The sequence below is a fragment of the Halichoerus grypus genome, chromosome 3 (genome assembly GCF_964656455.1).
Source record: "Halichoerus grypus chromosome 3, mHalGry1.hap1.1, whole genome shotgun sequence".
Classification (NCBI taxonomy): domain Eukaryota; kingdom Metazoa; phylum Chordata; class Mammalia; order Carnivora; family Phocidae; genus Halichoerus; species Halichoerus grypus.
Window position 1 is genome coordinate 11486400 of NC_135714.1, and position 12712 is coordinate 11499111.

The window sequence follows — 12712 nt, forward strand, 5'->3', positions numbered from 1 at the left end:
ACCATTTCATTTTGAGGATGAGAAGACAAACCTGGGGACATCTGATTAAGATCATACTCTACAAAATGGTGGTTATCAGAGGAGGAGGGGGATAAAACTGAAGGTGTTTAAGGGTACTAACTTGTAACGAGCAGTAAATAAGCCCTAGAGATCTAAGGCACAATATAGTGAATATAGACAATACTATTGTACTATAACTATGTAATATGATGACAACAACAATCATATTACAATATATAAATATATCAAGTGATATACTGTACACTTTACACTGACAAAATGCTACATCTCAAATCTATTCAATTGAAAAAAAATCCTACTCTAATTTAGCAAAAACCTGCTCACTTCTGTGCCCAACATGTGGTTTTTACTACCTTATGATAGCATTCATATTTTGGACAGGCAACAAATTCAAAAGACTATTTCCTCCAGATGGGAGGGTGGATAGCTAGGGCAAAAATGAAGATTATCGGGATGGGGAGCCCATCCATCTTCTTGGTCAAATTTATCATCAACGTCTACTTCAATAACTTTGAAAATATTTCTTCCAATTAACATTCTCAAATGCTTGAGAAGAATGGTAGGGAAAGCAAGATAAAAACAAGATTCTTCAGTCACTGAATTTCCATAAATGACATCATGAATTATATATTGCTGTTGCTAAGGAGATGTCAGAAGTACGTATCAGAAGGAAACAAAGAAATTGATTGCATCGAAGATGAGTAGTCACAGGCTTTGGAGAACCATTCTGCCTTTTGAGTTGTTATGATCAGTTCTCTATAGTAACAAAGACATATCAGTCTTCTAAAAATACCCAATCATTTACCCATTCAGCAGAGAACAAAGAAAAGATCAGTGCAGTGCTCATAAGCCTCTTCCATTTCATAGCACATAGGATGAGGGGCCCCTTTCCCGCCATATTTACCAAGAATATTTACCACCTCTCCTTGTTTGTTCCATGAGACAACACCCAATCTCCAGAATTTGAAGATTCTACCTTGAAAATTCTCAAATAGGAAATAACTCTTTTCTCTAAGTTAACAACTAATTTCCAGTCAGTGAGTAATTTTTTTCCTGAAACTTCCATCCAGTGGAAAACAAATGAAGAGGGAAAAACTTAAGTAAACAAATCTGAAAAAGAGGTCACGACACACAGAGATGGAGGCACCTCTAAAAGTACCAGTAAAAGAAAGCAGGAGCTTAAGGTTTATCTCAAACAAAACCATAATTTTGACCAGCCCCTGATTGAGCCTCACCCCATGAATGACTTCCAGGGCCTTTGGCTCTTTGGGACTAAAGGAGAAAATTATTTTTAGCACAACTATTTGGAAACCTCTGAGAACTTGGATCTCTTTTTCTGTCTGGTACCAAAGCAAGTTTTTCGCTGAAGCTCTCATGAAAGATCCTCAGTCTCTTGTGGATTTAGAATCCTGGAGCAACCCACCAACCCAGAGCAAGGTACGGTGTTTACTCTTTTTATAGAACTTTGGCAAATGTAGATGCAGTGGCCCGTTTCATTACGGTAGCTTTCTGAGTTTATTAAACAGACAGCTCTGCTAGAAAATTCCATGAAACTGAAGGCCTGGGTTCAAATCTCTGGTCTGACATGAGCTGTGTGGCCATAGACAAGTTACCTGAGCTCTTGAGACATCAGTTCCCTGTCCGATCTACCACAAAAGGGTCTTTTGGAAAGATGATACGGACTTAACATTGCTCCGTAGACTACAAAATGTTTGCCTAATGTCAGCATTTTTTTACTGTTGTGCCATTGTAGCACTTTATATAAAGCAGCCAAAGCTTTGTAAATCACAAGCTGTTCTTTAAGGAGATATTGATGAATGAATATTTTCTTCATCCAACCTCTGTTGAGCCTCCACTGCAGACCAGTCTTGGTCCTAAAAATGTTGGTGGTACAGAGTTTATATTTTGGTGGAGAAAAAGCCAGTTAGATAGATAGCCATAACACAACGTGGGTGTGAGATGTTGCTTGCTGCATAGTGACAGAAGGGAAGGAATTCCATGGCCAGCAGGAGAGGCAGTTCCAAGGAGGGAGACTGGAGCCCCAAGGACAGAGCTGAGGAACCACACACCAGAAGCAGCTGGGACGTGAACACCTCAGGTCCCCACCCTGTCTTGCTCACTCCTAGAGCCACTCCTAGTGCAGCTAGAGAAGGATAGAGCCTGCTGTTGTGAAATCTCTTCCTCTGCAGGCCAAGGATATGTCATGTTTTGGCCACCCCTAGTTACCTATCTTTTTCCTAATGATTTCCAGGCAGAATACATTCTCAAGTCAAATTAATAATCAAGTCCAGCCCTTTGTCATGAAGTAATATTACAGTTCCCTCACATGATGTGGGAGAAAACGGGAGTGTTTGGAGACAAAAAGAGCTCAGTTCAAATCCTGCCTGTGCCATTTTACGGTTGTGTGAATGTGATCCCTCAAAGTCTCAATTTTCTTATTTGTAAAATGAAGATAATATCACCTACTGCATAAAAGCAGTGTAGCGATGAAGTAAACAGTGTTTTAGAACACCCAGCACAGTCATAAAAATACTAGTAGGTTCCCTGCATCTCAATTCATCTTATTTTGTTCACTTGGTATTTTGTATTGTGGGGAAATAGACATCATATATACTTTACCTTTGAAGCGTACATTTCTGGGGCAGCAAGTATATTCACACTGTTTTACAACCATCACACCACCATGCGTTTCCAGAACTTTCTCATCTTCACCAACTGAAACTTCGCACTCATTAAACATGAACCTCCCACCCCACTCCCCAGCCCCTGGTAACCACCGCTTGACTTTCTGTCCCTATGATCTTGACTATTCTAGATACATCCATAGGTAAAAATCATATAGTATTTGTCCTTTTGTGACCGGCCTATTTCACTTAGCAAAAAGTTCTCGAGATTCCTCCATGTTGTAGAATGGGTCGACATTCCCTTCCTTTTAATGGTTGAATAATATTCCATTGTATGTATATACCATATTGTGTTCATCTATTCATCTGTTGATCGCTCTTGTGAAGATTGCTGCTATAAACATGGATGTACAAATATCTGAGTCCCTGTTTTTACTTCTTTTAGATATATACCCGGAAGTGCAACTGCTAGATCATATGGTAATTCTAGATTACATTTTTTGAGGAATTAATTTACCATTTTGCACAGCAGTGCCCCATTTTACATTCTACCAACTGCATTTTTTTCCAGCTTTATGGAGATAGAAGTGACATATAACATTGTATAAGTTGAAGTTCTACAATGTGAAGGTTTGATACCTGTATGTATTGTGAAATGATTATTACAAGATTAGTTAACACCATCCATCACCTCGCATCATTATCATTTTTGTGCGCAGTAAGAATATTTTTTTGTGCGTAGTAATCAGGTGCAGTAAGATCTATTCTCTTTCAAGTATACAAGAAGACAGTATTGTTAATTATAGACACCATGCTGCACATTAGATAACCAAAACGTATTCAGCTTATAAGTGGAAGTTTGTATTATTTCAACAACATCTCCCCATTTCCCCCACCTGCCAGACCCTGACAACCACCATTCTACTCTCTGTTTCTATGAGTTCAGTGTTCTAGATTCCACATATAAGTTAGATCATACGTAGTATTTGTCTTTCTCTGACTTATTTCACATAGTATAATGCTTTTAAGGTTCATCCATGATGTCACAAATGGCAGGATTTCTTTCTTTTTATGGCTGAATAATATTCCATTGTATATATACCACATTTTCCTTATTCATTTGTCAATGGACATTTAGTTTGCTTCCATGTCATGGCTATTGTGAATAATGCTGCAATATATGTGGGACTGCAGACAGCTCTTTGAGATCCTGTTTTCATTTCCTTTGGATATATATGCGGAAGTGGGTTTCCTGGATCATGTGGTAGTTTCACTTTTAATTTTTTGAGAAATCTCCATATTGTTTTCCATAGTGGCTATGCCAATTTACATTCTCACCAGCAGTGCACAAAGGTTCACTTTTCTTCATATCCTCAGCAAAACTTGTTATCCCTTCTTTTTGTTGATAACCATTCTGACAAATGTAAGGTGATATCTCATTGTGGTTTTGATTTGCATTCCCCTGATGACTAATGATGTTGAGCATCTTTCATGTACCTGTTGGCCATTTATATGTTTTCTTTGGGAAAATGTCTATTCAGATCTTTTGTCCATTTCTAATCAGATTATTTGGTTTTTCCTGTTGAGTTGTATGAGTTCCTTTTATATTTTGGATATTAACTTTCATTAACATGGTTTGCAGTTTTTTTCTCTCATTCTGTAGATTGCTTTTTCATTTTGTTGAAAGTTTCTTTTCCTATGCAGAAGCTTTTTAGTTGGATGTAGTACCACTTGTTTGTTTTTGCTTTGTTGCTTGTGTTTTGTTGTCATATCCAAAAATACTGTTGCCAAGACCAATGTCAAGGATCTTTTTCCCTACGTTTTATTCTAGAGGTTTTATGGTTTTAGGTCTTCTATTTAAATCTTTAATCCATTTCAAGTTGATCTTTTGAGGGGTGTAAGTTAGGGATCCAATTTCATTCTTTTGCATGTAAATATCATTGTCCCAGCACCATTTTACTGAAGAGACTATTCTTTCCCCATGAAGGAAGTATTCTTGGCTTCCTTGTCAAATATTAGTTGACTGTATATACATGGGTTTATTTTACTTTTTAAAAAAAGGAATCTCAATCTGTGGGTGCATTGTCTAAAAGTTCAATATTTGCAGTGATTTATTCAGTATTTCTCCAAGTATTTTTCATGGCTCGTTTAGCAAGAACAAAGAGTTCTATCGCTAAAAATCTTACAAAACACTATATACGACATTCATGCTTTACAAATTCAAAATACACATTAACATAAAGCCTGTGAAATCTAAATTACCACAAAGTAAAAAGAGGTTTAAAAAACTAAAAACCTGTTACTTTGTAATCCCTACAGAAAAATAGGATACATTAACATCCCAGGACAGCTCTGTTCAAGATTAACAATATTTCCAGAGCTTTGATTTTCTCACTCCAAAAGAGAGTGATGTTGGAAAAAATACATTTTAACACATATTCTACATAAATTTGCATATTCAATGCAATCCTTCAAAATATTTTGTATGAAGAGTGACTGCAAATGTGTATGAGGTTTCTTTTTGTAGTTTTGAAAATGATTTAAAATTGGATTATAGTGTACGTTTAGTTGTATACTTCAAACTGGCCAAATTTATGGTGTGTAAATTAAATCTCAATAAAGAGATTTTTTCAAAAATATTGTAATGTTTATAAAGCCATGACCCGCATAGTTCAGTGCCAGCCAAAATAACCAAGTTCACTGCAAACCAGTGGGAAAATGGGTGAAGGATGGATTATTCACCATCAGGTGTTGAAAATATACAGTTTGATCCCTATCTCACACTTGTTATCAGAAACATTCTAGGGGCACCTGGGTGGCAGAGTTAAGTGTCCAACTCTTGGTTTCACCTCAGGTCATGATCTCAGGGTGGTGAGATTGAGCCCTGCATCAGGCTCCGCGCTCAGTGCAGAGTCTGCTTAAGATTCTCTCTCTCTCTCTCTCTCTCCTTCTCGCTCTCAAATAAATAAATAAATCTTCAGCTGAAAAAAAAAAAAAAAGAGGGGCGCCTGGGTGGCTCAGTCAGTTAAGCGTCTGCCTTCGGCTCAGGTCATGATCCCAGGGTCCTGGGATCGAGCCCCGCATCGGGCTCCCTGCTCGGCGGAGAGCCTGCTTCTCCCTCTCCCTCTGTCTGCCACTCTGCCTACTTGTGCTCTCTCTCTCTGTTAAATAAATAAAAATCTTTAAAAAAAAAAAAAAGAAAGAAACATTCTAATAGGTCAAATATTAAATGTGAACAAATGAAACAACAAAAGAACTGAAAGTGGGAAAAATCTTTTTATTATCTTGAAGTGAGGAAGGCTTTTTAAAAACAATAAATTGAACTTCAAGAATGTTGGGGTTTTTTAAATATTTTATTTATTTATTTGAGAGCAAGAGCATGAGAGAGAGAACACGAGAGAAAGAGAGAGTCTAGGTTGGGAGGGAGGGACAGAGGAAGAGGGAGAAGGAGAAGCAGATTCCCTGCTGAGCAGGGACCCCCCCCCCACCTTGACATGGAGCTCAGTCCCAGGACCTGAGCCAAAGGCAGAGGCTTAACCGACTGAGCCACCCAGGTGTCTCAGGAATGTTTTTATGATAAAAATATTCTTAAATGCTTTGACTAAAATGAAAAGGCAAACTGGGAAAAGCTATTTGCTGCTCATATCATAAACTATGTACAGTGTGTGTATATATATATATATATATATATATATATTGATAAGAGAAAATCTCTTAGCTACCTGAAAAGGCTAGGTACAGAAAGTTGAATATAGTGTGCCAACATGGAAGAAGGACACACAATAAACTAGCAACAGTGATTGCCTCTAGAGAGGGAAACTGCATGTCTGCAAGACTGGGAAGAGGGAGAAGAGATTTACTTTCATTGCATACACTTTTTTTAATTTTATAAATGTGCATGTTCTATCTATACCAAAAAAAAGTAAATATTTAAAATACTTCTAAATACTCTAGACTATGCAAAATTAAAACAACTCAAGTCTTTTGTTTGTATTTTTCAAACACGGTGAAAGGGACCCACAAACCTCCAGAATATTTCTTTAAGTCTCTCTTTTCTCTTTCCCTTGTAATAGACTCATAGTCCATTCTCTCTGGTTCTTCATCTTGTTTTTCACAAAACTCAGAACTGCCCCCCAAAAAAATCTCCTTCCTTGCCCACAACCTGAGTTTTTTGTGCCAAACACTGTTCTAGATGGTTGTAGAAGTCAATGACTAAGACAAAGTCCCTGACCCTCATGGAGATTACATCCTATCAGATGGAGATATACAATATTTTTAAAGCATAATAAAGGTAATAATAATCTAGTAAGTTAGAGGTGTTGAGTACAACGAAGAAGAGAAAACAGTACAGCAGAATGGGGGAGCGGTCAGGAGGTATGAAAGGTGATTGCAATGTTAAATATAGTGTAAGAATTGGCGTCAGGGAGAGGGTGGTATTTGAGCAGACTCACACAGGTAGATGAGAGAGTGAGACATGTAGACACCTTGGGGCAGAGAGTTCTAGACAGAGGGAAGAGACAGTATGAATGCCTTAAGGCAGAACATGTCTCACTCTCTCATCTGGATTCAGTCACTCTGAATTCCTTGGTGTTTCTCAAAGCGACTGGAGCTGGAGAGTGGGAAGGAGAGAAGAGGAAGATGAAGTGAGAGAAGTTAGGAGGTTGGGTGTCCAATCAAGGAGAGCCTTGAAGACCATGTACCATAAGGCTTTTGACTTTTAAGTAAAATGAAGAACCATTACAGGGTGATGCCACTGTAGTTTTCCATCATACCCCGCACCCCTTTGTTATCCTAGTAAATTGAATCCCAAGACTCAAGTGGCCACTTACCACCATGCTGTCATCATGCATCAGGCACCACATCATGTTGGTGTTCCGATGAGGATGGTCAATGGATAATCATTTTGAGTGCCTTTCAAAAATTCTAACTGGGTGGGACGGGGGGTGGGGAGGGGAGAGTGCCTGGGTGGCTCAGTCGGTTATGCATCCAACTCTTGATTTTGGCTGGGGTCATGATCTCAGGGTTGTGAGATGGAGCCCTGCTCTGAGTGTAGAGCCTGCTTAAGATTCTCTCTCCCTCCCCCTCTGCCCCTCCTCTTGTCCCCTCCCTATCTAAAAAAAAAAAAAAAAAAAAAAATTCTAACTGGGGATGCTTCCAGCATTTAGACTACAGCACAGACAATATTCTAGTGCATTTGTCAATGAAAGGCAAACCATTTGTTCAATGAATACATCTGTTTCAGTTGTGTTCATTTTTACCTTCTTTGAGCACATTTTTGCCTGGCTATTGGAAATATTAATATCCTTCCAAGCACATCTTTAAAATTTCTGCTTCTTCTACCCACCATAACCTGGACCCTTACCACAAGCTTCTCTGTAGACTGATCCCCGACTATTGGCATGTTTGTGTTTTCAGCATCCACCAGTGTCTGAGATGTCACTGCCCAAAGTACCTTCTCTCCACATAATTTCAAGTCCCTTGTAGAACCAAATCCTGACCTTGGCTACAGGATCACATTCCATGTCTCTTTAAACACCTTTTTATGAGTACCTCCTATGAGCATGTTCTTCTCTTTCAAATTCCTCCTCAAAACCTCCTTTAATCAGTTTTTTACAAGAAAAAGCTAGCAATTTAATCACTGTAGTTTGTTTTAACTGTGGCAAGGGTATGGATAGAATGTTCTTTCCTTTTTTTTCATCCGGAACACCCTTGAAAGGGCTGGTATCTTTATGAGATCCTCTGGGCTCTTTCCTTTTTTTTCATCCAGAACACCCTTGAAAGGGCTGGTATCTTTATGAGATCCTCTGGGCGTCTCAGAAAGTGCCTTAATCCCAGTTGAGCAATGGGATCAGTAATTTTGAGTTTGTGCTATGTTATAGCAGAGAGTACACCGCAAAAATGTTCTCCTGGAGTTGAGGGTGGGGGAACGTGCAGGGAGAGACACTGGTGACATGGAGATTTGGTCAAGGATACAGAGCCTATATTTGGGTAAGTTGCCTCAGTTTTTCACTAATAAGATTTCTAGGAATCAGGTTTATTTTGAACCACATGTGCACACTGTGCTTTTCTCAGTTTGTCATTCCTATGCTCTGGCAAATTTCTAGGTCTAATTCCAAGATGTTGCAATTTCCCCATGGGTATCATAAACCTGGTACGGTGTGCCTGGTTGATTTTCTGATGTGGCTGTCAAAAAGCAAGGAAACTCCATCCGATTTTTTTTTCACATTTTATGATTATTTCCTTTGGGCGAGTATATGCCAGGCATATACATCAAGCGTTGTTGAGATTTCTTATTAAAGCACAGGTCCAACTATCCAAAAACTATTAATTTACACTGCCCTAAAACCATGTGTATACATTGTCCCATCCAAAAAGCTGCTAATCCTAAGGACCATTTAGCCTAGAAAATCAGGTGTCCCAGCCTATACTACCCACCCCTCAGCTTATATGCCAAATGTCATGCTAATAAATGATCCGTCATTCTCAGGATCTTATTTGTGGAGGGAAAAACCGAGTCCTATTAAACCATAGCTGAAGAGACCTGTTGTCTGCTTCCCTAGAAGCACGTGACACCATGCATGGTTTAATTTCACTCAGCTCTTTAATTGAGCCTTGGTGCTAACACTTAATGGTTCACCAGGGCATTGTATCCTGCAGATTTTAAATTAAAGTTTGAGACCTCCCTGCAGGACATGCACAGTACTCCAATTAACACTAATTGGTTTTACACATGATTATCAAGTGAAAAACATGGTTTTCTTGAGAATGCCTCTTCTTTTCTCCGGCTTTAAAAAGCCCCTAAATTCTAAGGGAACGATCATGGATGCACCAAAGACTAGATATAGCAATGTCTAGTATAGTGTTTATATTGGCAGAAAACTGGAAGGAAATATCTACAATGGAGAATCATGTCCATAAAGGATAATGGAGAAAAATGCAACATTTTTTTAATGTTATGAATAATTTTTGACATGGGAAGATGCTCATGATATACTGTTAAGTGAAAAAGGTTGAAAAAATACAAGAGTGGCATAATATCTCTTTCCTCCACAGCACAGAAAGACCAGAAGGATGTGTGTATCAAAATGTAAATTATAATTATCTCTAGTGGTGAGAATAATGTTAATATTTATCTTATTCATAAGCATTTCTAATTTTCTAAAAATAATGCATTATTTTTGCAAAAAGAAAGCATTATTTTTCAAAATCTGTCATTGACCCTACAGGAAAAAAAAAAAAAATGGAACAAGTGGCTTTATTTTGAAATTGTTTAAATCAATCCTTCATCTCCACCAACCCTTCTGTGGGGTACTGAGATCTCTCTATAAGTAATGTGTTAATAGTTTCCAAGGGAATTCTGAGAGTAAACTGGGGTTTTATACACGCATGGAGAGGTGAGCACTGGAGTGAGTGACTGCAGATGCCCATTCTCGTGTTCATTTATGCCAAAACTCCCACCAAGGGTGCACTTATGTCCCTGTGTTTCTCTTCCAGAGCCAAAGATGTTTATCTTGCTCTATGTTACAAGTTTTGCCATTTGTGCCAGTGGACAGCCTCGGGGTAATCAGTTCAAAGGAGAGAGCTACTCCCCAAGGTATATCTGTAGCATCCCTGGCTTACCTGGACCTCCAGGACCCCCTGGAGCAAATGGTTCCCCGGGGCCCCATGGTCGGATCGGCCTTCCAGGACGAGATGGTAGAGACGGCAGGAAAGGAGAGAAAGGTGAAAAGGGGGCTGCAGGTAATGAACAATGAAGTTCCCTAAACTCCGCTCCTCTGTGCTCAGTGGGGAGTCTGCTTGGGATTCTCTCTCTCTCTCTCTCCTCTCCCTCTGCCGCTCCCCCCGCTCATGCTCACACACTCTCTCTCTCTCTCAAATAAATAAATATATCTTTAAAAATAAACGAATAAATAAACACCTCTGGTTCACCCCCACCTTAAACCGTTCCGTTCTTTGTTGCCTTTTCTAATAAGAATTGCTCCTGAAATCCCTTCTCTACTTCACTTTCCTTAATCGTAATTAATACTGAGCCCTCACTATGCCTTAGATACTGCTCGAGAAACTCTTTACGTGCAACCTTATTTTATTGTAATGACAACTCTTTCAGTGATGCCATTTTACAGATGAGAACACAGAGCAATAACATGGTTAAATTAATTACTGAAGAGGGAAATTCACTGCTAGTGAACAGCAGAGCTGGATTCAAACATTGATGCCCAAGACCACAGGGCGATCACAACCAGCAGGCAATGTCTGGATGTGCAAGGGCATGGATGGATAGCAGACAGATGGACAAGGAAGGGAAATGGACAGACAAAGCAGAGGTAGGAATCAGGAACCAAAAGCACAGGTGCCATCCTGCTCTGCGCTAATATCCAGAGGAAAGTTACATAAAAGACTTCTAGATTTTACTTTTCAGAGATGAAATGACAATAGTACTGTATACCCACCTTGCCTGGCTCATCTCTTTCCCACCTGTCCTGTAACAGCTGAAAAAGGTAGATTCTTATAGCTCTTTACAGCAACACAATTGCCCTCTACCACTTCAGTAATTTTTACTTTTTTCTCCACAAATAAGTTGGGCCAGGAAGATTGCCAGACCCTGCAATCCTTCAGAGTAAACCGAACTGAAATTCTAGAGAAGCCAGGTTAACTCTAAAAGAGGAAGTGATTTGGCATCAATCTTTGAAAACAAGTTTCTGAGTATAAAGCCTTGGACAAAAGATAGGAAGAGAAAAGTTAATCCATTCTAAGAAATAAGTCTCTATCTAGTCATTGCACCTGATTTACTGGTGTTACGTGAAACAGTAGCACAATATATATGCAATTTACCGGATAATAATTCATTTCTGAATTTGTCACGCAGAAAATACTTGGAAAATTGGTAGCTACCAAATGTGTATGAATATTATTCAATATTAGATAAAAAATCTTTAGGTAAAGGTTCAACATCTTATCTATGGTAACACCTATGAATATAACTTAACTGCTGTGTCATGATCATGAATAGCCTTGAAATCCTGTAAGAACACCAGGATCAGAGTTACATATGACCAACACTTTTAGTTTACTGTGTCTGGAAGCAATAATGTAGTGCTTACCCAAGCAGACAACGGAGTCCGTAGGATTTAGGCTCAAATCTTGGCTCCTTCAATTACTAACTTAGTATCCTTGGGCAAATAGCCACTTTTAGCCTCAGTTCCCTCATTTGTAAATTGGAAGTAGTAAGGCTGATTGTGATGATTAAGCACAATAATACATGCAAAACACTTGGTAGAAAAGCTGCCATGTGGTAAGCACTCAGGAAATGTTAGCTGTCGTTACATATCACACAGTGTTCTGCAAACGTGAGTCACAGCTAAGTTCCTGAATATCCAAAGTCATATAATAAACTAGAAATGAGTGATGGGTTTCATGAGGTAGTTCTAGTGTCATTTAAAAATAGGTATGTGGCTATGCATTCAGATTAAATTGAATGTTCATAATTGCTACAATTTTAACCACACGAGGCTGGCTACAGCCCCATATTCATCTATCCACCCATGCATTATTCTTCAACAAGATTCTTGTGTACATATTGCTATCTGGTATTATTCTACACCAGTGTTTCTCAACCTCCACCCTAATGACATTTGGGGCCAAATAATTAGTTATGTAGGATGGATATCCTATGCATTGTAGGACAATGCCAATATAGAAACATATAATTATAATATTCATCATCCTCATCATCATGGCCATTTATTAAGAACTGTGTCAGGAATTTTACATTTAGTACTTAATGTCTACCATAACCTTTATAACCTGTTAGAAGTCTTTATAATCAGCAATAATAATAATGTTACAGTGAAAATATTTAAATTAAAAAATAAAATGACTTCCCAACCTGAGATGACTTAAATCCAATATACACAAATACACATATAAGAATCTGTAACAGCCAAGAAATGTAGGAATGCCTTTGTGATCAATGAAGAAAAATACACCCCATTTACAAACAACAGTAACGGAGCTCTGCAGCTTTGGGGACAAGCTTTTAATGCAGCTGGAACTGGACACAACATGGA

At 38.6% G+C, this 12712-nt stretch overlaps 1 protein-coding gene across 4 annotated transcripts in view; it reads left to right on the forward strand.

Moving 5' to 3' along the window:
* Positions 1 to 12712, forward strand: part of C1QTNF7 (C1q and TNF related 7) — a 72813-nt gene that overhangs the window by 54067 nt on the left and 6034 nt on the right. For 2 of the 4 annotated variants that reach the window (XM_036096539.2, XM_036096538.2), the window contains one exon: positions 10140 to 10385. In XM_036096539.2, the coding sequence (XP_035952432.1) occupies positions 10148 to 10385 (238 nt within the window). In that variant the 5' untranslated portion in view covers positions 10140 to 10147. Of the gene's footprint in view, positions 1 to 1343; positions 1459 to 10139; positions 10386 to 12712 lie in introns of those variants that run through there. The other 2 variants (XM_036096540.2, XM_078068412.1) reach the window with 2 other exon arrangements.